This window comes from Mirounga leonina, unplaced genomic scaffold, assembly GCF_011800145.1.
Source record: "Mirounga leonina isolate KUSES-001 unplaced genomic scaffold, KU_Mleo_1.0 Mir_180, whole genome shotgun sequence".
Taxonomy (NCBI): Eukaryota; Metazoa; Chordata; class Mammalia; order Carnivora; family Phocidae; genus Mirounga; species Mirounga leonina.
Genome location: NW_023270469.1, coordinates 18365334 through 18389919, shown reverse-complemented (window position 1 = coordinate 18389919; position 24586 = coordinate 18365334). Strand labels below are relative to the sequence as shown.

The window sequence follows — 24586 nt, the reverse complement described above, 5'->3', positions numbered from 1 at the left end:
GCGGGGGGCACCTGGCTGGCTCAGTCAATAGAGCATGCAAGCAACTCTTGATCTGAGGTTTGTGAGTTCAAGCCCCATGTTGGGCGTAGAGCTCACTTAAAAAAAAAAAAAAAGCTAGCTGGAAGGCAATTTGGCAATGTCTACCAAACTTTAGAACACATATACCCTTGGGCCCAGACATTCCATTTCTAGATATTTATCTTATACATATGGTCACAAAGTACACAAAGATTCACTGCAGTCTTGTTTGTAATACTAAGGGACAAAAACAATGTAAACTGACTGGGGCACATCCACACAGTGAAAGGCTGTACAACACCAAAATGGGGAGGGATGAAATGACCTTTGATACACAATGAAGTGGAAAACAAGACGTGGGGTTCATTGTAGAATGTGCTACCAACTGCGTAAAAACAAAGGGGGACGGATAGACGTTTAAGTTTCTATTTGCGCAGATTCTCTCTGGAAAGAAATACAAGCAGGCAAACACAGGGGCTGCCAGCCTCTGGGAAGGAGCGTTAGTTGGATCCGGTGAGAGAGATTTGCTCTGTGCACCATTTGAAATTTTTTTTTACCACGTGCATTTAAGGCTTTTGTAAAAAGAATTAGGTCAGATAAATAAGTGAGGGGTGTCACCCCTTACCCTCCTGGCCCCACTGGGCTGCCGTGCAGACCAAATGTGCTCGTGGGCTCCAGGGCCCTATACCACGCCTGACAAACAAGGAAATCCCACCTAACGACCATGCAAAAAGAGTGCCCGGTTTTAGTTCAATGCTTTCTCACTCTCGAAAGCAATTCTGAATGGTTCATCTACAAAGCTGTGAGGAAGAACCATAGGGCTCCCTGTGAGTTGTTGGGGGTCTTGTCAAAGCTGGAACCAGACCACCAGAGGGGCTGCTGGGCAGGACCTTGGTCCAGTCCTCAGCCAAAGGCCAGCTCAGCTTTCCATGGCTCCAGGACCCAAAGGGAAAGTGCACACCACAGGATGGTTTTGCTCACAACCATCTTTTCTTTTTGCTAAGAAAAGCTAGAGGATTTATGGTTGCCACCTGAATGATTTTCCATGGATACTTCTAACCAAATTTTCAGGTTTCTTCCCTCGATCTGCTTTTAAAATAATTTTCACTAAGATTTAACAGATGCCCAATTTAAGCCTAAACAGGAGTTGGAAAAAAATGCTACATGGTGCACACTGTTTTACAATGTGAAAAGTCATTTATAACGGAAGTTTGGGGGCAAATACTTTATTAAAATTCCCCACAGGTGCCAGAGAAGTCTCTGGCCTTAAAATTCTGGGAAGTGGTTCTAGTTTGACTAAAGGATGCACATCACCACAATGCCCAGGAAATAAATTGAAACTTCAGGCTGTTCTCAGAGTCCTCTCCAGTCACTGGTCTCAGATGCAGCTGGGCTCCTCACACAAACAACATGCAGAAGTTTGATGCTAGAGCAAGAAAAGCTTGAAACCCCAATCATGCCTGAGTTGACATGGTCTGAAAACATTTTCTCTGCCATTCTCCCCCTGAAGCAACCACTGCAAACTGCTTGGGATTCAAGTGTAGCCAGGGAAAGGGGACAAGAAGCGGGAGGGCAGGGAGCAACATGGAGTGAAAGCAAGGCCAGTGAGAGGAGCCAAGGGTTGTTGATTTTAACCAGGAAATCAACTCACATGATTTTAGGAGCAAGCCCTAAGGAACACCCACCAAGAAACAGTCGTTACAAACAAAGCTGTGACAAAACAAAGTAAGAAAAACAAAAGGGAAAAAAAAACCTGGCTAATTAAGCACCAATGTTGCTTTTATCGCAGGTTATGGTGATTATCTGTTTACAAACCCATCTCCCACAGTAAACCACCAGTTCCACCAAAGCAGAGAACACCCTTCATCTATCTCTAAATCCAACTCTCCTTCAATAAGAAAAATTAAGCCATGTCTTACCATCTCTGCGGCCATCACCCTAATCCAAGCCTCCATCATCGGTCCCCTACATCGTTTCAGTGACCATGGCCATCACTAGCATTTAGAGGGTGCTTTTTCTGTGCAGGGCACTGCTTTAAGTGCTTTGACAGAATTCACTTATAAACCCTCACAACTCTCTGAGGTAGGTCCTAGCATTTCCAACTGGTCTCATAGGCCTCCTCTGTCATTGGTCTCCTTGGGCTGGCCTCTCACTTTCTCTCTCATAAACAACATGCGGAACAACATCTCCCCTTCACAGATGAAGACACTGGGTCTCAGAGGGGCTAACTTCTTCTAGGACACACAGCTAGACTGGCAGAATTAGGATAGCCCGCGACTACTTTACTGGTGTGCGGCCTACAGCAGCCGAAGCAAGGTGAGCTTTTCAAAATGTCAAACTCCTCACAGCTTTTCAACGGTTTCCTCCTCCTGCTGGGATACAGGTGAAACCCCATTACACCCTTCAATGCTCCCCTCCCACTTTCTGTTCCTTAATAGTACTTTGCTGTCTCAGGACCTTTGCATTTGCTTTTCCCTCTTCCAGAAACACCCTTACCCTACTTACAATGCTGGTTTCTTTTCAACCTTCAGGTCTTAGCTTCAAAGTCACGTTTTACAGCAGACCCTGCCTGACCACCACCCCCGCCCCCTCCGTTACATCACCAGAGCACTTATCTCCACCTAAAATCACTTAAGTCTTCTATCTGGCGCCAGCACACATCCCCCCCCCCCCGCCCGCCCCTTAATACTCTGTGGGTTCTGGAGATCGCGCCGTTTCTAGGAGTCCTCCGTGGCCCGGCGCCTGGCACACAGGAGGCGCTCAACGCAGATACGTGAACCTAATGACGCTAGAAGGAAGCCCCGCGCTCTGCCGGGTCCCTGGAGCCCAGGCCGCGGGCTCCAGGCCGAGGTGAGCGCAGAGCATGGCCGAGCGGCGGGCAGCCACAGCCACAACCCCGTGGCTCAGGCCAAGCTTCCAGGTGAGGACCGCGATGGGGGCTCCTCACCTGCGCGTCGCGGCGACCAAGCCAGATCGGCCCTGCCAAGGTCACCCAGTGGTTCAGCCCCCGCGCCTGGCCGTCCACCCTCCAGGGCGGCAGCACTTCAGACCCTCGCAGCGGAGATGATCCCCGGGACCAGGCGGCGGCGCAGCCCGCAGCGGGGCCCCATCCCGGGCCGCGCGACGGAGGCCGGGCCGGCGAGTCCTCGGGATCCTGCTGGAGCCGGCTGGCGGCACGGCCCGGCCAGGCCGAGGCGGGCTAGAACTCTTCAGGCGCTGGGCCCGTTCCCCTGGCAACCGCGCGGGCTACGGCGCCCCACAGCGGCCAAACCGCGCTGCGTCAGTTCGCGCGGGCATCGAGGCTGGGGGCGGGGCTCACCGGGGACCCCCGGAACCCCAGCCGACCCCTTTCCCCATTCCCTCTCAACTTTTCTCCTCGAAAACCCACTCCCCCCACCTCACTCCACAGCTGTCTTCTCGAAATCCTAACTTGTCCCAAACGCGACCCCCTTCAGTTTCTCCCGAGACCACCACTCTCAGGGAGACCCCCAGGCAGCCGGCACATTATGAGTGTGTGCTGGGCACTGGACATTCCATGGGCAACTCTCACGAGATCCCTGCCCCTCAGGGAGATTACAGGCTAAGGGAAAGACAGATACAAATACCCAAATAAATATGTAGGTTTCCCCATAATATAAAGTGTGAAGTATAAGAGCAAAATATATAGCACAAAATCATCTCCTTTTTATATTTCCTTTAAATCAAGTATAAATCCTACTGGGAGCCCCCATCCTCCAGGCTGGTAGGAAATTCAGTCTTGGTCTCCACTGGGCTCCTCTTACCCAGGTTATTCCAAGGACTCAGGATCTCCTACAGCGGCCGTCTGAGAAGTCACAGGTCCTCTCTGGTACTGAGGCCACAGCCATTGTCACAGGACTTTCAGCTTTGGGCTCTGAGGGGTCATGCCTGCTGCCCCAAGGTTGCCAGGGACAGGGGCCCCTGGGTGGCTAAGTCAGTTAAGTCACTGACTCTTGATTTGAGCTCAGGTCATGATCTTAGGGTCTTGGGGTCAAGGCCCACATTGGGCTCTGCGCTCAGTAGGGAGTCTGCTAGAGATTCTCTCTGCCTCTCCTCTCTCTCTCTCTTTAAAAAAAAAATAAATAAATCTTTAAAAAAAAAAAAAGGTGCCAGGACAGGTGACTGCTTCCTGGGTCCCAGGGCCCAAAGACTCTCTTCCCTTCCCCTGCCTTAGGGACCTCCCTGCTGCACCTGACTTCCCTGAAAGCCAGGGTGCCCTGGAAAGGGACTCTCCCATGAGCTCAGGCTTTTTCAAAAAACAAGCAAACACCACCACCACAAAACAGGAAGAAACTTTGTCTTCCACCAGCTGTCCTATCCATATCTCCAGGTCCCTAAAATGGTGAGTAGCTGGCTGGCTACCTGTTCAGAACGGGCTGGACAGAAAGTATCCCTATGCCTAAAATGTATGAGCCACATGCATACGATAAAAGCAACATAACAACTCCTGCTCTGTCAAAAGCCAGTTGTGAGTCCTTGTGCAAGTGATGTAATCTCTCTACCATATAAATTCTTGTTTCCAGGTCTGATAAACTCAAACTCATTATGGAATAAATAGCACTGCTACTCTGGCCTCAGAAATACAAGATGATTTCTCTTGTTGAGATGTCAGTCAAGATGACTCTTACCTGGGGCGCCTGGGTGGCTCAGTCGGTTGAGCGACTGCCTTCGGCTCGGGTCATGATCCTGGAGTCCCTGGATCGAGTCCCGCATCGGGCTCCCTGCTCGGCGGGGGGTCTGCTTCTCCCTCTCCCACTCCCCCTGCTTGTGTTCCCTCTCTCGCTGTGTCTTTCTCTGTCAAATAAATAAATAAAATCTTAAAAAAAAAGATGACTCTTACCTGGAATTGGAGAACTTTGGGGTCCGACAGAGGTGGTGACCCAGAAATCAATGTAGAGGATGAGCCCATTGATGCCCACAGGGAGGGGAGGGAATCTGAGAGTCACAGCCTCTAGGCCCTGGGTCCACCTGCCTCCCAGGCACCTCTCCTGGATGTCCCATGAGTATCTAAATGCAACATATCCCTATATGCCCTCTCTGTCTTTGCCACAAACCTGTTCCTCTGCTCAAGCCCTCCAAAGGGCACCACCAACTACCTGGTCCTTGCCCTCGTAACCCAGTCTCCTCCTGGTCCTTGCCCACGTAACCCAGATAGTCCCCAAGACCAGGCAGTCCTCCTTCTGAAGCATGTCCAGTGTCCATTCCTCCCACTCTACTCCAGTCCAGACCACCACCATCTTCCTTGCTGATTCTGCCCCAGCCTCCTATCTAATGGCTACTTCCAGGCCATTCTTCCAGCTGCCGGGTTTATCATTCTTTCTCTTAAATTTTTTTAAAGATTTTACTTTTAAGTCATCTCTACACCGCATATGGGGCTCAAACTTGCAACCCCAAGATCAAGAGTCACATGCTCTACTGACCTAGCTAGCCAGGTGCCCCCTTTCTCTTTATTTGTTAAAGTGGGTTGTAGTCTGAATAATTGCCTCCCAAAGATGTCCACACCCTAATCTCTGAAACCTATGGATATGTCACTTTACAAGGCAAAAAGGACCTTGATTAAATTAAGGAGCTTGAAATGGGGGAGATTATCCTGGATTTTCCAGGTGGCTTCACTGTAGTCACAGGGCCCTTATAAGAGGGAGGCCCGAGGGTCAGAATGGGAGACGGTGATGTGATAATGAAAGCAAAGGTCAAGAGATATGACAGCTCTGCGCTACCGGCTTTGAAGGTGGAGGAAGAAGCCAGGAGCTGAGGAATGCAGACGGCCTCTAGAAGCTGGAAAAGGCAAGGAAACAGATTGTCCCCGAGAGCCTCCAGAAGGAACCAGCCTGCTGACACCTTGACTTTAGCCCAGTAAGACCCACTTCAAACTTCTGATGCCCAGAACTATAAGGTAAAAAACGTGTATTATTTTTAAATGTGTGTTGTGGCAATAGGTTATTGCAGCAGTAGGAAATTAATATAGTGGGTTTCAAATAGGGCTAAATACACATACATATAATGAGTTAAAACTGGTCTCCTTTGCAACAAAAATCCAAGTGGTAGCTCAGGTTCCCTCCATGTCTGTCCGAGTGACTCCAAGCCAAGTTCTCTGAGAAAAGGACTCCCTCTGGCCAAATTTGCTTTTTTATTTATTTATTTATTTATTTATTTATTTATTTATTTATTTATTTATTTATTTATTTATTCATTTTTATTAAGCTCTACAGCCAACATGGGGCTCGAACTCATGACCTCAAGATCCAGGGTCCGTGTCTACTGACTGAGCCGGTCAGGTGCCCCTGGTCAAACTGGCTTTTTACAAGCACAGGCAGTTTGATCATATTCTTCTGGAGTTTGTCAACATAGTGTGGTCCCCAGTCCAGAACCTGACACCACCCAGGGCACCACCTACTAAAGGAGGCAACACATTGCCTGCTCCCAGGGCAGACAAATGGCAGAGAAACGTTCTCAATATGAAAATACCATCTGATCAGTCTTCTGCGTAAAATACTTCCAGGGCTCCCTTTTGCGTTTAGGATGAATTGAAACACCAAAGCATGGCTACCAGGGCTTGCTCAACAAGTTCCTATCCACCTCCCTGTCCCTGTCCTCTCTGAGGATTATGCAGCTCCCGGAAACCACAGCATCTGCTGCCACCCCAGGCCTTTTCCCACAGGGTTCCCTTTACTTGGAGTGTTGCTTTAGCTCCTCCTGCCACCCATGGCCAACTTCTGTGAAAATGTGCGGCCCATTTTTCTGGGACAGAAGTCAGCCCCTCGGGCAGGACTTGTTCCTATCCACAGCAGCTGCCCCTGACCCACAAGGTAGGTCTGCCCAGGGTGGGAGAGCCCAGAGGGGAAGAGAAGGCCCAGCTGTGGTTTTAAGGGCTTGCACACGCATGTGTGAAGATTCTGAGCCGGCTTTCATGACTCCTAGAACCTCTGGGCCAGGAAAGAGCAGCTCACCATGCCCGGTGCCAAACGAGCCCACCCTTAATTAGAGCCATTGAGTGCCTGGGCCCCCTGAGACTTGTCACTCATCCCAGGACAGGTCAGTAGTTTACCAGTTTCAATCCCAGCTCTACCATCGCCAGCTGGGCAAACTCCTTAACCTCTGTGAATCTCAATTTGCTCTTTTTGTAAAACGAAGGTAACGAGAGCTTCTGCACGAGGGTGATGAGGACTGAAAATGTGCTCATACTTACAAAGCACACAGAGTGTTCAGCTGATAGTAGACATCAATACAAATCCTCTAGACCTTGCTTCTCTTTCCATCAGGAAGATGATGCTATCCATTTCATCAACTAACAAAATTAAATTTTAATTGTCAAATCAGACCGGGTGGGATGTGGTCAGCCACAGCTCCTGTTCTCTGGGTCCACTTTGTCTGGGTCACAGTATCCTTTCCGATGAACCCTGGATGAATTGGCCGATCCCCTTGGCTCATCCCCCTGGCCACCAGCATTTCTTACCCCAGCAAGCTCAGTAGCCTCCTGACTGTTCTTTCTGCTTCTACTGTGGGCTCCACATCCCCATCAGTCCATTCTCCTCACAACTTGTGGCGGTCAAAAAAAATATATATATATATTTTTTTAAAGCCAAACTGATTATTTTACTTCCTGCCTACCACCATCATGACTCTCCCTCCTCCCCAGGGAGCAGTATTTCAATGAAATTAGAATCAAAACCTCCTCCTCACAGTGGCCTCCAAGACCTCCCGTGCCCCCTGGCTCTGGTTAATTCCTGCAGCCTCATGGCCTCCATTTCCTCGAAGGACCAGGCTCGCAGTCGTACTGGGGTCTTTTGCACTGATGCTGTTGCGACCTGGAGCATCACTTCCTCTGGGCAAGCTTTCCCTGACCCTCAGAATAGAAGACGCCATTACTCCCCTAGCGCCGTGGGACTCCGGTTTCTGCCGTCAGTGGCTCCTTGATTGTGTAGTGATCTGATTAGGGGCTGTCCCTCCAGTGAGCCGGAGAGACCACACGGGGAGGAATGATGCTTATCTAGCTCCTTAGTACAGAGCCCGCAACACAGCAAGCACTCAATAAATGTTTGCTGAAGAAAGGAAGGGGGGTAGGGAAGGAAGATGGAAGGAATAAATGAAAAGATAGTGCTTCTTACAGGAATTCTCTGGCGAAGCCTTTGTAAAGTAAATGATACTTGGTGAATTATTTTTGGTGTAAAAATTGACTTTCCTATGTTATCGTCCCTTCAACATAGTAAATCTGTTTTTTTCCACATGCCTCGTAAAGATTCTCAGGACATTTTCCTCCCATTAATTTTTCCTTGTTAAATGGTTTTTATGACCACTTTGTGCTTTAAGAAAGAAGTACTGCTCGGTATTTAGAATATTCTCTCAGCTTCCTTGGTGAGAAGATTTTGGCAGCTTTCCCACTGTTGACTATAACCAGTACAGCTTGGAACACGATGTCACCCCTCCAGAACTCTCTCGGACCTAGATAAAACTTACTCTGTGTCTCTAGTTGGGGACAAGGTGTTTGGAAACAGCGCTTTATGCAACAGAGTTGCTGCAGGGCTGTCCCTTGGAGGCAAATGTAATAAAAATCATGATGTGTGAAAAATGTGCCCACAGAGCCCAAGGAACTAAAGATTTTAAAGCTTCTCTGCCAGTAATTCAGTCTTTATTTTATGTTTCTTGGAAAACTGAAGGCTTGTATCTACCACATGCAGGGGAGCACTGGGGGGGTAGTAAAGGGTATTTTGTGCGGTGAGAATGTCTATGCAGCCTGGTCAAAGCTGTCCTCTTTGTAAATGACCTCCCTTCCCAGTCCCCAACCCTGCTCGTGCTCCCCAGGGAGGGTATTTCCATCCTGCATGAAATTTCTCTCTTTGCTTGCTCGCTTCTATGGGGAATGGTACATGCATGCAAAGCTGCTGGCTGTTGTTACTTTATTTCAGAAATGTGCAGGTCTGAGACACCTGAATTTTTCCTGGAATACTTGAAAGCAAATTATGTGCCGGAACCTCTCAGGCCTGTTCCCAGCGGAATTTCCTTTGAGTGTTCATATCTCGAAACCTTATGTAACCTGACACAATTATCTGAAAAGGCTCAGAATCCAAAAGAACAGTTTTCTGAGCTAGGAATGAAGGTTGGAGCTGGGAAAGAAGTGTTCTCCCCTGCCCGGGGACTGGGTCATACCTCGCTATGACAATACCCAATTCACATTCCAAAGAAAAATGCTAACCCCCTGACACTGTGACCAGTGGGAGCATTTGCTTCATCTCTCCGAAGAAGGAATCGCTTAACGAGGTGCTCGAGGGACATTACAAAAGCCCTAGACCTCGCTGGTGGTTAAAAATATTTTGATAACCACCTTGAGCAACTGGTCTTCCCAGGATGGAAGCCAGAATGGCTTGGGCCCCTTCCGGGGGTTATAACCCCCTCCACTCACTCAAAAATCAACCCATCCGAAGGGTTGGTGTCTCGTACCAGCAGTTAGCAGTACAAATGGGATATATACAGCGGTCTGGAATCCGTATTTTCACCAAGTGATGGGTCCAGGTGATTCTGACTCAAGCTCAGCCCAAGACTCCACCTCCCCAGCCCAACCCCCAATTCCAGGGAGAAGGGGAGAATGAGGACACAAACTCTAAGTGCAGACCTAAAATCGGGGCTCCACAAGGAAAGGACCCTGCATTCCTGAAAGCCCCTGCCCCAAGAAGCTTCTTTTGCCCCTCCTTTTGTTTTACTTTCATAAATCCCAACCCTGCTCGCCATTTGCATACCAGCGGTGAGAGACCTCCTAGGAGAACAGGCACCACTCATAAGTGGTTGGCTTTTCAAGGAATTTGCTGGAGAAAATTGTAGGCAAGGCTGTGAACAAAACCCCCCTCCATCTGGTTTCAGTTTATTTAAAAAACAACGCACACAGGCCTCCCCACCAGCAATCAGAAAACAGCCACAGCTTCCCCAGGGGGGTTATTAGCCACCAAGGGTGGGGCTGAATTTTATATATGCAAATAAATTAAACCAGCTAGCCAACAGCAACTAATTTTTGTATCTTTTGCAGTCGTTCTGCCAAAAAAAAAAAAAAAAAAAAAAGCCTAAATCAGGGGTGACGGAAGCTGTAAAGAAGCAAGTCTTGGAATTAGTTTTAACAACGTGCCTTAATGTTTCTAATCTAGAAGCAAATAAAAAAAAGTTGATAGTCTTTTTCACCTGGGTATTGCCAACCCCCTAGGCTGAAGGCCAGGGGCCCGTGTGACCAGATGGTTGGGAGCCCAGCGTCTGGATGGCTGTGACCTTCAGCACCTTGTAGCCTCTCTGGATTTGTTTTCTTTCTTTCTTTCTTTGTTAAGATTTTATTTATTTATTATTTTAGAGAGAGAGAGAGCAGGATGGGGGTGGGAAGCTGAGGGAGAGGGACAAGCAGACTCTCCCCACCTGGGGCTGGATCCCAGGACCCTGATATCATGACCTGAGCAGAAACCAGGAGTGGATCACTTAACTGACTGAGCCACCAGGAGCCCCATGTTTTCTCATGTATAGTACCTACTTCACAGGGACAATATGAAGATAGTAAATAAAATAAAGGACAAGCAAACCGCACACAAGGACTGGCATACAACAAACACACAGGAAATGTGGCAGAGGGTTATGAGTGACTCAAAACCGCACTGCTGGATCCGAGACAGCTGGTTTCACCTGGAGTCAACCAAGCTCTCCTGGCAAGTGTTCTCAACTGGGCTTGCCTTCCCCGCCGGGGTTGGTCCAGAAAACGTTTCAGAGCACATTCTTGTAGTGTTTCCCAAACTTGAGGACCCTAATCTACAAATATCTGCCTTCAATCCTAGAGGCAAAAGAAAAGTTCTGAGGAGGGTGCAAGACAATTTGAAAATGCAAGTCTGCTTCCCCTGCCTCACCATCCCCCCTCCCCGCTAACAAAAGGGCCCGATTTCCAGATGCACAGCCTAGATGGGGTTCCTCTAAAAATAAAGGGATTTCACTTCCCGCCCAGGGCACACAAAGGTGAGTTGTCGATGTCCTGTGCCTGGCCTCCCGTGCCAGGGAGCTGTGGGATGTGCTGGAGGCCATGGGCATCCAGGTGCCTCTGGGCTCGGCCCTTGCACGTCCACGAGCATCTTGGGCTCCGTTAGCCCAAAACAGACCTCTGTTTCTGTCCCTTGTCTGGATGCAGCAACAGAACTCCCAGCCTCCACTCTTCCCCCATCTCTAAATCCGTTTCCTGGCAATTGGGACAGGTATCTCACTTGCTCAAGACCATTCCCAGCTCTCCTTTGCCCTCAGAATGAAGTTTAAGAGGCTGCATGTGGCAAACGTGGTCCTGCATAACACAGTTCTCGAGATCCCAGACTTTGGGCTTAAGTACGCCTGCGCAGAGATGTGTCTATGGTATTTGGGGACTGGGATGTCATTTTCTGGTGGCCTTTCGTGAGGTCAGGAGGGGGAGCCGTGCAGAGCTAGAGTGGGGGTGGGGGGAGAGTGGAGATGGTGATTGTAGACAATTTTAAAGAAATGTGGCTGAGAAGGGGGGAGCACGAGAACAGTGCTGGAGGGGAGTGGTATGGAATTGAGGTGAAAGAAGTTCTCCATTGCGGCTACCAGTGGGAGAGGCCAGTTGTTGTTATGAACCCAGGGCATCCAGCACTGGGCCCGGCACGCAGTAGAAACTCGATAAAAGTTGGCTATCTTTGAGGATGGGTCTGCAACCCCGGCGGGGGTACTGGCCATTGGCAGGAAGGTGGGCCCCTCTGCCATGTGCTGGGAGGTAGGGGTGGTGGGGTGCCAGGAGAAAGCAGAGGGCAAGGCAGGGCCTCCTTGGGACTTTGCTGCCTCCGAGCTGCACCACCGAGGGAGGAAGACATGACAAGGGAGTCTTGGCTCCAGGAACCCCAGTGTGGCCAGGGGACAGGGGGTGAACTCTTGGAGACTGCGAGGGCACCCCACACCTGCTTCTGTTCCCCTCATCCTCAAATCCAGCATTCACCTTCACTCTATCCCCTTCAGAGCCGCGCCCTTCCAGAAAGGCCAGCAGATGGTGCCAGTGAGCTACCAGACTCAGCTGGAGCGGACAGGAGCCAACCAGCCAGCCCCCCACCAACCCGTGACCCTCTGGAGCCTGGGGCAAGCTAAGGGTTTGGCTCACTAGATTTCTGACCAAGGGGGAGGAGAGACCACGGGTGGTGGGGGGGAGGGGGAGAAGGGGGGTGTCAGACTAAGGACTAAGGGAGACAATGTGCTGAGGGCTTAGGGGTGGGGTGGCTAGGGGGCTCTGATCCTTCTGGTTGCCCTTCATTCCTTTGCCCCTGCCAGGCCCTGCCTTATCTGCCGGGGCTCCTGCCCTCTGCCCCCCTTCCCTTCTCTTCCGGGGAGGCCCCTGCCAGCCCAGACTCCTGGTTCTGGCAGAGGCTGGTTCTCTGCCCCTGGGCAGGCACAAACTGGCACCAGGCCTCAGACAGGGTTGGGCCAGCCCCTCCCAGCCATGACTGCCCGAACCACTTTCTTTCTACTTCCAGAACATCTCCACCTGATGAGGGCTAAGGGTTCAGCCGCTGAGGAGGCCGCAGGGGGCTGCAGCATAGATCCCAGGAAGGAGGCCTGGCCTCCTGGCCTTGGAAGTAGGATGAATTGGGTGGGCTGGGTGGGCACATATAAAAATGTGCCAGATCATCCAGTCCCACAAGACCCAAATCGCACAAGACTAATGGTTCTGTCCAAGGTGGCAGAGCGTCCCAGAAGATGAGCTGGAAACACCCCCTCCCCATCCTAGCCATCCTATACTCTGCAGCCAAAGGCAATTCCCTATACCCCCTCTCAGCAAGTCTTTCTCCCCACCATGGGCTTCCCAATAAGTCAGGATCCTTCATGGTTCCTTCTCAGGACAGTGTAGGATTCTGCTTCTCAGTCTCTGTTCTCACCTTCTTGTCCCACTGCCACTTCCCCTAGTTTCGATTCCAGTTCAGAGAAGTGCTAGTACTACCTGTGTGGCCTTGACCTTGAAAACTGCCTGGGACCCCCACCCCACTTCCTCCCCTAAACCCCCTCTCCAGCTCCAAGGAAGCCCTTAATAGGCTGAGGCAGGAGAAACCATAGTCAGACTTTCAGTAGGGTGACAGAGCGGGGGTAGGAGCTCCCACAAATCCAGGGTCTACAGCTCAGGTCAGGAAGCCAGGCCAAGGTTGCTGTGTCTACCTGTGAGCCTGGGCCATAGATTCAGGGCAACAGAAGTCAGCAGGTTTTAGAAGAGGAATGTTTCCCTGAGTTTCCAAAGGATGACCCAGATGGAGGGAGAGTCACCAGAAGCACAGACAACACACACAAATGTACTCACATGCACATGCAGGGTCATGGCACAGGACATGGACACAAGTGTTTGCAAATCCTGGCACAAACAGGTACACAAGGTCATGTACTCAAGGTAGGCACACATGTCCTCGCCAGGCAAGTCCTGGCTCCCAGGGCCAGGGCTAGCCTGCCATCCGTGCTTACAAGTGGAGGAGTACATGAAGGCACAGCAGTGGCTCTGGACAGGAGATGGGCCCCCACCCAGAGCCTCCCTTCCTAAATGGCTCCCAGCCCCCTCCCTGAGACTCCTGGGGCCCACCGGGGAGCCATGCCTGGGTGGCAGAGAAGGCTTTGGAGGAGGCTTTGCCTCCAAGCCCTGGCACAGAGCCTGAGCACCTAAGATAGAGATTGAGCACAGGGCTGGGAGGGGCCCATGACCTCCAGAGGCCCACAGGAGGCAGGGACTCCTTCTGCCATGGACTGCACCTACTGCCCTCAGAATAGGGCCTGGCAGCCAGGTGCTGGCACCAACTCCTAGTGCCTGGCAGAGCCCTAGCATGGATGCCGAACACAGGGTGCCAGACATGGGGGTGGGCAGGATGGGGGGCCGCTGGGCCACACACAAACACAGATCTTCATATATACAGGCAGGGAAATGCACCCATACGCACAGCACTTACTTTATACCCTGCGGAATCATGGGAGTCAGACCCGGATCACCTTGTCCTAGAGGCTGCCCTCACTGACCCTCCAGGTGTCCCCATTGGCCTGACTCTAGGAGTATCGGTCGGAGGGTGGGCTGGAGGTAATGGAAAGCCTAGACACTTTCTGTGAGACCCCGCCCCCGCCACACACACGCACACACGCACACACCTGCACTCCCACACACCTAGGCAGAAGGAGGTGGGGTTGGTGCATCCCCAGGACTGGGCCCTGGAGAGAAGGTGGAAGGCGGGGCGAGAGACTCCCAAGAGCCTGGGCATTCATCTTGCTCCCCCCACCCCCGCCACAAGCCCGTTTTGTGGCCGCGGGCTGCCTAGGTGTGAGCGCGCGCCAGGGCGTGTGTGTGCGCGAGGGACCTGCGGCCGCGCACAGCGTGGGAGTGCGGCGCGTGTGCCCGCTGCGGCTGAGGCGGCCGGCCGGGGGAGGGCGGGCTGCTTCCCCGCGCCGTTCCCGCAGGCCGGAAGGCCGCGCCGGTGCTGTCAGTGTGGCAAGCTGACGGAGGTTGTGCGTGTCCTCAGGTGTTCTGAGCAAGTGTGAGCGGGGTGTGCTCACCTGGGAGCGGCGGCTCAGCGGCCCTGGGCGCGTGGTGGTGGGGGAGGGCGAAGGGGTGAGCAGTTGCCAAGCACGAGGGCTACACCGACCGGCCCTGTTCCCGGCACGGTCCGCGGCGAGGCGGCCCCTCCTCTAGCAGCAACTTTGGGACTTTGTTCCGGCTTCTTAGAAAGCAGATCTGGCCGCGGGGGCGGGGCGAAGGGGGGGCACCTGCCCGGAGGAGGGAGCGGATGAGAAGTGGCGGAAAGCCCCGCCCCCTTCCCCTCCGCTCCGCCCCCGCCCCCGCCCCCGGGGCTCTTTATAAGCCCGGCCCGAGGGCGAACAGAGAAAGCGAGTGTCCCTCCCGCCCTTGGCCGGTGTTTTGCTGCACCCCGCGTCCCTCGCCCCGGACCCCAAGTCCCTCTCCCTGCTCCCCAGCCCGGCTCCCGCCCCGCCCCGCCCCGGCCCGGCCCGCCCCGGCCCGGCCGCCATGGAGCGCTGGTCTTGGCCGTCGGGCGGCGCCTGGCTGCTCGTGGCGGCCCGCGCGCTGCTGCAGTTGCTGCGCGCAGACCTGCGTCTGGGCCGCCCGCTGCTGGCGGCGCTGGCGCTGCTGGCTGCGCTCGACTGGCTGTGCCAGCGCCTGCTGCCCCCGCCGGCCGCACTCGCCGTGCTGGCCGCCGCCGGCTGGATCGCGTTGTCCCGCCTGGCGCGCCCGCCGCGCCTGCCCGTGGCCACTCGCGCGGTGCTCATCACCGGTGAGTGCGCGGAGCGCGGGGACTCCAGGCTCGAGGGCGGGACCACTCCGAGGGCTCCCCGTGAGCACACCAAGGCAAGGCGGGACCCCAGCGCAGGAGTGGGAGTGTCGCCTTCCCTTGGGTGCCGGGAGTGAGCCAAGTAGGAAGCGCAAGGCACCTCCCTAAGTCCGGGTTGACTACCTGCCGCTGTGGAGAGTGTTGGAGGGAAAATGAGGCCGGGAGTGGGCAGGTGCGCGGGGACAACTGCTGCATGAGAAAGACGGAACCTCCTGGAGTTTGGGGTTTATGCTACGCCCCACCCCAAGAGAGCAGTCTTTGGCCGGGGGCGTGCTCTGAGGGACTTAGAGGATGGTCACCCCTTGAACTCTGCCAAATATCCCCACGTGGGACGCCCCATCTCCTCTTCCCTGGGGTCAGAGGAAGGCGCTTAGATGGGGAGTTGGGGCGCCCACCCCCCAGTTGGCTGGGATCGTTGGACTCCAGAAAAGGTTGAGGTCACCATGAGGAGCATCTGGGCATTCAGCTGCCTCTCAGAACCCACCACCCACCCTCAAACTGCTGAGGTAGCCATCCAGAGTCTGCAACCAGCACCCCACCTCACATTCCTCCTGGTCTTCAGTGCCCAGGAAGGAGATCTTGGAGAGCTGTACTCAGGTGCCTCTGGCCGCCTGGCGGAGTTCCCTTTGTCTGGAGCAGGGAATAAATCTGTCACCAGAAGGACCGGAGGTGGGGGTGGGGGGGTGGGGAGGGGGACTGAGGCCCAGCCGGAAGTGGGGAGGGGGAGAAAGGCCAGGGGGTACTGGGGGAAGGGCATTCTAGTTCTCCCCCAACTCCCATGGCTTTGGTTCTCAGAGCTCTGCCGTTACATTGGGCCCTGGGCTGGGGCCTGCCTTTAGACTGGCTTCTCAGAGGCTCTGTCCAGTAGGGGGTCCTGCCTGATCAGATGGACCTGGGAGAACTTCCCAGAGGCCATCCTTGAGCTGGGCCCGGGAGGATGAGTGAAGATAGGTGGAGTGCGGAAGGTGTTTTGGATCAGACAAAGTGTGGATATGGGACAAAGGTTTGAGACAGGAATGAGCATGGCCTGGGTAGGGAACAGTAACCAGTAATCAGTAACCAGCCTGGCTGCTGTGATGTGGTGGGATATGAGGTTGTTTCCTCAGAAGAGGCCTTAAATGCCAAGCAAGAAGCCAGACTGCTGAGGTGGGGTGGGAACAAGGATGGCATGAGGGCTTCAGCCAAGAGGGTGGAGTTAAAGCAGGGTTCAGGCTGGATGAGTGGGACCAGAGCTCAGGGTACAGTATGAAATTTCAGGGGATTGAGGAAGGAAAGATACAGAGACCCTCCTGGTAGGTTGTGAGCTCTGCCTTCTAATTTGTGAGCTGCCTCAACAGGAGCCGGGCTGTCTGCTGGTACTAGGGACCCAGTGGGCAGTCTTTCCTGAGATCTCCCCTCAGGCCTTCATGCTGTTGCTGTTACTTCTCCTTGCCTTGAGCCTGAGATCGAGGGCAGAGGTGGGACGCCATCTGAGGCTTGGGCTTCCCCATCTCTGGCTGTAAAGCCCTGCGATGGGAGAGGGGAAGGGTATGGCCCGGGCCGCTCCAGCTTCTCTGCGGTTTCCTCTCTCGCCACCTGACTGCAAGACAAAGAGGTGACCAGACCCTGCCTCACCTGCCAGGAACAGTATCTTGAGCCTGCCAGAGCTGCTGGAGAATGTCCCTGAAATCCACTGCCCAAGGCCACTCCAAGAGCTCACCCCTGGAGTCAGAATTTGGACCGAGTGGCCGAGTGCCTTGTGTGCACATTTGTGCACTGAGGGGGGTCTCATGGGAGTGAAACCCCGTGTGAATATGCAGGCAGGTTGGAGGTGTGTACAGGTGAACAACAGGGTATGCAAGGCATGGGTGACTGTGGGGACCACAGAGCCGAGGCTCTGGAAGGCCTCCATTTCACTGTGAAGGGCCTGTCTGCTCTGGGAGGGAGCTTAGGTGAGTGGACACACATGTGCTCACTCTCCTCCCCCAGCCGCCTCGTGCTCTGGAAGGACCCAGCAGCCCAGGGCTGTCTGCAATCCCCCGGCCACCCACACAACGCCCAGCTCACAGCCCCCTGCCCAGCTTTGTTCTCCGCCGCAGCAGAGGGGGCGGGGCTGAGGTGGGGAGGGCTTCCCGCCCCAGAGTGTCCAGAATTGGAGAAGCAGGGCTACTGTGAAGCTTCTGCTCAGCAGGACCACGAGGGAGGCAGGTCTCAGAGAGCCTCGGCGCTCACAGGCCTCTCCCTCCACTTGCTGGCTGCCCACGGAGCCAGGATCAGAATGGGAACAATCAGGAAGGGAGCGTTGCTTAATCAGATCCCCCACTCTGGCTCTGCCTGGTGGTTCCTTTCTCTACATACTGAGGACAGGAAATTAAGTCTCCAAAGCGGTAACTGACCTCAGGTCACACTTGTTGGGTGTGGGAAGGGATTCAAATGCAGGTCTGTTCTCCTCCCCATCCAGGCTTTTGCCTGTCCTAGGGGCAAGTGGGTCTGAGGCTCAGAGAATGCCCCACTGTTGCCACTGATTGGAATTCCAAGAGCTGGGGGTCAAGGGTGAGGTGGGGATGGGCCTCCCGCTTGCCTAGAGCCTGGAACAATAGTAGGGGTGTTGGCAGGGAAAGGAGGTGGGGCTCAGGTTGTGATGATGGGAGCTGAGAGCTTGGGCTTCATCCCGGGGGCTGGGGGGGAGAGAGGGGGCGGGCTTGGAAAGGTTTTCAGCCGCAGAGTGATACTGTCATTATTGGAAAGATCTCTCTGATTGCTTAGGTAGAGAATGGATTCAAGGGGGCAAGATGGGACAGGACCAGAGAGGGGGCTGCTTCCTAGGCCAGGTACGAGGAAGAAGCCTAGGCAAGGGCAGCTAGAAAGGGAGGGAGGCTGTGCTTCCACGCACGCCAGCTGAGGCCTGAGAGCAAAGGAGGCAGGACACCGGGGCTGAGACAGGGTCTCATGCTGACGTCCAGGAGAGTCCTGGCCTTCTTCTTTGTTGGCTAAGTGACTTTGGGAAGCAACTTCGCATTCCTAGGTCTCAATGTCCTCATCTGTAAAGTGGGAATCGTAAGCCATGTTTGGGGTAGCTATGGGGAGTCAAGGAGTTGGCAGCTGTGAGAGAGCTGGTGCCCAGGTGCTCAGCCAGAGGGGAGAAGCCTGCAGAGGCCAACCCGGGAAAGGAGGGAGGGCTGCTGATTGCTGGAAGATTGGATATTCGGGGGCCTGGATCCTGTCCGGACCCTGGTGATCCTAGAGTTGTCTCAGGCCGGACTGGGCCACAGTGGGAGTTCACTGGCTGTCCTGCCCTGGCCAGGCTGTGACTCTGGTTTTGGCAAGGAGACGGCCAAGAAGCTAGACGCCATGGGCTTCACGGTGCTGGCCACTGTGTTGGAGTTGGATGGCCCCGGCGCCCTAGAGCTGCGTGCCTGCTGTTCTCCTCGCCTAAGGCTGCTGCAGATGGACCTCACCAAGCCAGCAGACATCAGCCGAGCACTGGAGTTCACAAAGGCCCACACCACCAGCACAGGTCAGTGGCCGTAGCTCCCCCAGGGATTAGAGGTTTGCTGCTGGCCTGACCCAGAGCTTCCTCCTTTCTTTCACCCCCTTCTCTGTGCCCTCAGGCTTGTGGGGCCTGGTCAACAACGCAGGCCACAACAATGTGGTGGCCGATGTGGAGCTGTCTCCAGTGGCCACATTCCGCAGCTGCATGGAGGTGAATTTCTTTGGTGCCCTTGAGCTGACCAAGGGTCTCTTGCCACTGCTGCGCCGTTCTCGGGGTCGCATCGTGACTGTGGGCAGCCCAGCAGGTGAGGGCCCTTCCCCACTGGAGCGGGGAGGGATGCCGGAGCCTCTGGCGCAGGCTGAGCTGCTTCGCTCCCAATCCCTCCCCAGGAGACATGCCCTACCCGTGCTTGGCAGCCTATGGGACCTCCAAAGCGGCCATGGTGCTGCTCATGGACACATTCAGCTGTGAACTTCTGCCCTGGGGGATCAAGGTCAGCGTCATCCAGCCTGGCTGCTTTAAGACAGGTAGGGGTCGGGTTTGGGATGGGGGTATATGCGTGTGGTCTTCTCTGGGGTGGGATCAGGTCTGAGAAATGGGCATGGCTCTGGCTGGAGGCCGGGATTGGTTTGGGGGATAGACGGGCCTGAGTCTGGCTTTGGCTTCCGTAACTGACCTCACGCTGACCTTGCTGCTCCTTCTCCTCCCTCCCCGCCCCAGAGTCAGTGCAGAATGTGGGCCAGTGGGAGCAGCGCAAACAGCTGCTGCTGGCCAGCCTGCCCCGAGAGCTGCTGCAGGCCTACGGCGAGGACTACATCGAGCACTTACATGGGCAGTTCCTGCACTCACTGCGCCTGGCGCTGCCGGACCTCAGCCCGGTCGTAGACGCCATCACCGACGCTCTGCTGGCCGCCCGGCCTTGCCGCCGCTATTATCCGGGCCGCGGCCTGGGGCTCATGTACTTCATCCACTACTACCTGCCCGAGGGCCTGCGGCGCCGCTTCCTGCAGACCTTCTTCATCAGCCACCTTCTGCCGAGAGCGCTGCGGCCTGGCTGGCCTGGCTCGGCCCCAGCCCAGGATGCAGCCCCGGACCGGGACCGGGACCCGGACCCAAACCCAGGCCCTCCCCCCATGGCAGCCCAATGAGCAGTGCCCAGACGGCCTAGCTGCTCCGGCAGAGGAGGTCCCAGGAGCCCTTGGCCCTCCCCTGGTTATTGTGACCCCCCAGTCTGCCCTAGAGCCTGCCCTAAAGGACCCCAGCCCTACCCACTCGGTCAGTGCTCCAGGCCAGGCCTGGTGAAGCTGAGGCTTCCCAGTCAACCTCCCGGCCTCTCTACTGCTTCGTGAGCCCACACAGACCCTCCTGGGTGCAAGGTTCCACCATGTAGCTGGGAGAACCCAGCTGGATGGGGAGTTTTGTGCAAGACTTGGCTGTAGACTTTGACAGGATCCCGCAGACAGTGCCTCTGCAAACTAAGGAGTGACTGGGTGGGGTGGGGACCACCCCCCCTCAGGATTTTTTCAAGGCACCACTGCCTCAGTGCTGCAATTCAAAGGGTGAATCCTGTGTCTTGACTAGCTCAAGAATTAGGGCCCTGATCACCCACCCCAAGTCCCCCTAGCCCCAGGGAGGCTGCATACCCCACTTGCCCAACTGCCACCTTTTAAATACAAATTTTTATTTCTCCTAGAATGGAAAGATGCTGTGTTGGGAGAGGGGTGACTGCCTGGATGACAGGCTGTGGCTGGGTGACAGATTGGGAACTGCCTGGGGAACCCCTGGTGTTAGCATGGGCCAAGGCTCTGGGCACAGGCTCTGTGGTTCACACCTATCCCCCTTCACTGACCGAGGGTAGATCATTTATCCACAAATTTGGGCTTCCTCATAGTGAAATGGGGGTAGTGCCCCTGGCCTAGGGTGTAGTGCCCCTGGCCTAGGGCGTAGTGGGGCTCAATGAGGCAAACGGGGGCCTGGGACCCTCCAGGGCCAGGACCCAACTCCACAGGCCTATCTGGGCCTCCAGTGACTTCCCCCACCTTGCAGCACCTGGCTGCACACGGAGAGGGCCAGCGAGGGAGGTCGAAAGCTTGGGGTGGGGGTGGGCTCGACAAGGGTGGCACCCAAGGGAAGTTGGGGGTCTGAAAGAGGTACTGGGGCCCAAAGGAGACAGCAGACAGCTAGGCTTAGGGCAGTTTATTGTCTCAGGGGGCAGAGCTGAGGGACAGGGTTGCAGAGCTATGCCTCAAGGACACATACTCTATCCTTCCCCTGGGCCAACCACAGAGGGAAGAGGAGGCTCACGCTGCCCCAGGGGTTCTCAGGGAAGTGACCACATGCTTCTCAGACACGTCAGTGGCTGTAAACAGAGGGCTGAGGGGTCCTCCTTGGGGCGGGGGGTGGGGGGAGAGGGGGAATTGGTCCATCCTTGGTAGGGAGAGCAGGTGCCCAGCCCCTTTTCAGGCCCAAGAGCCATCTCAGAGAGGGTCAGGGAAACCGAAAGTCACTAAGACCATGTGCTACCCCCGAGGGCAGGCATGTGAACCATGGGCTTTGTCACAGCACACGTAGACACACGCTTGTGGGCATCCTCGGGCCAGGGCACTAGAAGATGGGGATGTAATTGTCGATCTTGGCGCGGTGGCGCTGGGCAATGCACTCGGCAATCCACACAATGTTGCGACACTCTTGCTCCTTGAGCTTCACAAAGGCATAGAAGATACCAAAGTGGAACTGGTTCAGGAAGGCCAACTTGTTCAGTTTCACCTACAGACAGAGGCAGGCGTGGTGTGCAGGTGGCCGTGACGGCACAGTCAGGCCCGGGCCACCAACCCCTCCCTACAATGGGCAGGGGAGCAACCCCTCACCTCATGCTCGAAGAATCGGTCCTCCAGGGTCTTGTCTCCAGGGTTGCTGCCTGCGCCCTCGAAGAGCAGCTTGTACTCCTGGCCCAGGGGAGGGATGGACAGCATGAGCGTGAGGGCGCTGTGGGGCGTGGGGTGGGGATGTAGATGCCAGTAGGCCCGCCCATCACGCTGCAGCCGGGCACTCACCGGGTAGTAGTCGGCCACACTCTTCACCTGCTCATAGTCATCAGCCCGAGCCAGCTGGGCCAGGCCCTCCGGGTAGAGCCGCCCGCAGTGCGGAAAGAGCTTGGCCCGGTCCTCCTTGGACAGCTCTGTGTCGAACGAGTTGATGGTGATGATGAAGGCTCGTCGGTCGGCTTCAAACTGTGGGGCCGAGGCACAGGCACGGCGAGAGGGAGGGGAAGGGGGCGGTTGCCAGTCAGCTGTCAGGGCCTCCCCCAGGCCCGGGCTACCAGGGACCGGCAGGTGGGAGGGTGGGCAGGCACTTACCTCCAGGATGGGGCACATGGCATCGGCCGTGGTCCCGCCCAGTAGGGTGCAGAACTTGTAGAAGGACTCCAGGTAGGCCTGTGCAGACCAGGGGGCTTACTCAATCCAGGCAGGGAACCGGGGGACTTGCCTGGCCTCCTCCTCACAGTTCCCTCTTTCCCTCCCCAGTCCCTTGCATGGTGAGTCCAAACATCACACCCATGGACTGGCCAGGGAGCCCCCATGTCAGAGCCTCGGAAACAGCCATAAATTCCAACTGTTAATCAGCTGGCCTGCTGTCTCTCGGCACCCAGGAGTGACAGAGCAATTTCTGGCCGACCATCTGCTTCATGGTGCGCTGCCCCCTACACGCGCCTACACCATCATCCCACAGGAGGCCAGGCTCAGAGGGGACTCGGTCTGCCCCCAGCTGGTCTGCCTGCCTTTCCCCCAAACCTCCCCTCCTCAGCCTCAGCAAACCACAAGTTGATGGGCTTGGGGAAGGAAGGTGACTCCTGAGAGTTCACGGAGACAGCCTGGCCTGGGTGCCCTGGCCCATCTTGGCACCCCACCTCACAGAACTCCTTCCATCCCTCAGGTAGCTCCCAGGCATCGTGAAGCGGCAAGTAAATTGTCAGCCCCGCTCCTGCTGAGGGATGGTTATTGCTTGCACAGCCCTGCAGTGCAACGGCTGGGCCCATGGGCTGTGGTGGGAATGAGCACTTCCTGCCTGGACAAATTGGATCTGCTGGGCATGAGGAAAGGACAGGTCAGCTCAGGCCCTAGTTCCCTGCCAGCACTCCTTCATAAAACCAACCAGGCACCTGTCAAGAGAGAGGGGATGGTCTTGCGGCCCCCCCAGGGAGCTCCCTTCACTCAGATCCTCCTGGGTCCTTTCTGGTGGCCTGGTCACAGGGACTCTGGCTCCACAGGCTAGAGATTCTTCTTCAGGGTTGAGGGTGAGAGCTGGGAGGCCTGGAAAGCTTTCAGCACCGAGGTCTGCCCTCCAAGGTTCGGAGACGTTTCCACCCACCAACAGTTGATTTGGGCCCCAGGCTCTGCTGCCCCAAGGAGGTGAGATGAGACTCAGGAGTCCACAAGCACAGGCAGGGCCTGGCCAGCAGCCCGGGACAAGCGGGGCTCAGGAGGAGGCCTGTGGTGACCACTGGGGTCACAGGAAACAGAAGTCTAGGACAGGTCAGGGAGCCAGAAACCTGGAAGGAGAGAGTGGACCCCAGCACAGCAGATCCCCAGGAATCAGAGGGCTTGAGTGGCAGAAACCAATCTGCCAATCCTACCATGCTTGGTGGTGATTTAGTTCCTCTATGACTGTCCCCAGCCACTTTTCTCCCCACGGCCAGCCAAGCTGGCTGTGCCCAAATCTCTAGCTTGCCCTGGTGGGGCCTGCAGCTCCAATCTGTGGGGAAGCCACCAGCCTTCCCCGAGCCATACCAGTCCCTGGAGAGGCTGAGCCCAGGGTCGGGGGAGGCGGTGGGATAGGCCCAGACTCTCTTCAGGAAGCTAGGGCAGCTGAAGAAACTGGCAAGACCCCAAAGGCCCAGGTACCAAGATTACCTCCCCACCCCTACCCTGTCCCCTGGAGCCTGCCAGCCCACGGCTACTGCACCAGCTGCCCACAGTTCCCACCCGCCAGGCATTGAGGGTCCGTCTAATCTCCCATCTGTGGCCACTGGGCTGGGGCATTGCCTGACGAGCGGGCGGTCCTGGCACGGTGCCCTCAGCCTTGGATCCGTGTTTATGAGCTGGTGCCCGAGCAGCCCTCGCCAGTGACTCCAGCTAGAACCAGTCAGGCCCGGTGAGGGTGTGGGTGAGGCTGGGGGGACAGCCGCACCCCTCACCCAGTCTCAGGGCAGGGATCCCGGCAGCAGGCCAGTTGGGCGGGCGGGAGCACTCAGATGGCGTGCACATGCACAGCCCCGGCTCACTGCCTGGCCTGCCTCCCTGTTAGCGGGGCAGATGAGAGCACGTGCTGTGCAAACAGGCTGAGCCAGGTGTGATCCAGGGCTGCCAGAGTCTAGCAAGTGGCTTCAGGCCACCCACCCTGCTTCTCTGAGCCCTCAGTTTCCTCATCTTACCAGTGTGGATACTGATGCCTACCTAGCTCCTAGGGCGGTCCTGACGATTAAAGAAGTTGGCGATCTTCCTAGCTCAGTCTCACCTCTCCGCTCTGTCCTCCACATTGCAGCCAGAGGCAGCTTTCTAATGACACTCTGCCCTGCTGTGGCAAACCTTCACTGGCTGACCCCGTCCACAGGACACAGTTCAAACTCTGGCCTGGCATGCAGGCCCTGGGTGACTTGATCCTGTGCCTGCCTCTTTTTCCAGACCTGTGACCTGCTGTCCATCTGAAACCTGCACTTCCACAGCAAACCGCATGCCACTTGGCCCACGTTCCGTGCTTGCTT

General features: G+C 55.5%; 3 protein-coding genes across 5 annotated transcripts in view; 1 reads left to right on the top strand and 2 right to left on the bottom strand.

Moving 5' to 3' along the window:
* Positions 1-3246, bottom strand: part of ZDHHC1 (zinc finger DHHC-type containing 1) — a 20984-nt gene extending 17738 nt beyond the window's left edge. For both annotated transcript variants that reach the window (XM_035024990.1, XM_035024989.1), the window contains exon 1: positions 2966-3246. The gene's annotated coding sequence lies outside the window, so the exon portion shown is untranslated. The remainder of the gene's footprint in view (positions 1-2965) is intronic.
* Positions 3247-6508: 3262 nt separating this feature from the next.
* HSD11B2 (hydroxysteroid 11-beta dehydrogenase 2) lies at positions 6509-20517 on the top strand. Of its 2 annotated transcripts, none has more exons than XM_035024983.1 (5): positions 6509-6842; positions 18637-18849; positions 18944-19129; positions 19215-19352; positions 19546-20517. In XM_035024983.1, the coding sequence occupies exons 1-5, from the start codon at positions 6641-6643 to the stop codon at positions 19971-19973; spliced, it is 1167 nt and encodes a 388-aa protein (XP_034880874.1). In that variant the 5' UTR covers positions 6509-6640; the 3' UTR covers positions 19974-20517. The 2 variants fall into 2 exon arrangements, with proteins under 2 accessions (XP_034880874.1, XP_034880873.1); XM_035024982.1 differs by lacking the exon at positions 6509-6842 and adding an exon at positions 14954-15296.
* Positions 20518-21006: 489 nt separating this feature from the next.
* Positions 21007-24586, bottom strand: part of ATP6V0D1 (ATPase H+ transporting V0 subunit d1) — a 38173-nt gene continuing 34593 nt past the window's right edge. The window contains exons 5-8 of the mRNA XM_035024984.1: positions 22182-22259; positions 21879-22055; positions 21693-21770; positions 21007-21591 (exon numbers count right to left, since the gene is read on the bottom strand). Of these exons, the coding sequence (XP_034880875.1) occupies positions 21430-21591; positions 21693-21770; positions 21879-22055; positions 22182-22259 (495 nt within the window). The 3' untranslated portion in view covers positions 21007-21429. The remainder of the gene's footprint in view (positions 21592-21692; positions 21771-21878; positions 22056-22181; positions 22260-24586) is intronic.

Coding starts and splice junctions, on each gene's coding strand:
- HSD11B2 (XM_035024982.1), top strand. CDS start 15,032: ATGGAGCGCTGGTCTTGGCCGTCGGGCGGCGCCTGGCTGCTCGTGGCG. Junction 19,130..19,214: donor GACTGTGGGCAGCCCAGCAG/GTGAGGGCCCTT, acceptor ATCCCTCCCCAG/GAGACATGCCCTACCCGTGC. Junction 19,353..19,545: donor GCCTGGCTGCTTTAAGACAG/GTAGGGGTCGGG, acceptor TCCCCGCCCCAG/AGTCAGTGCAGAATGTGGGC.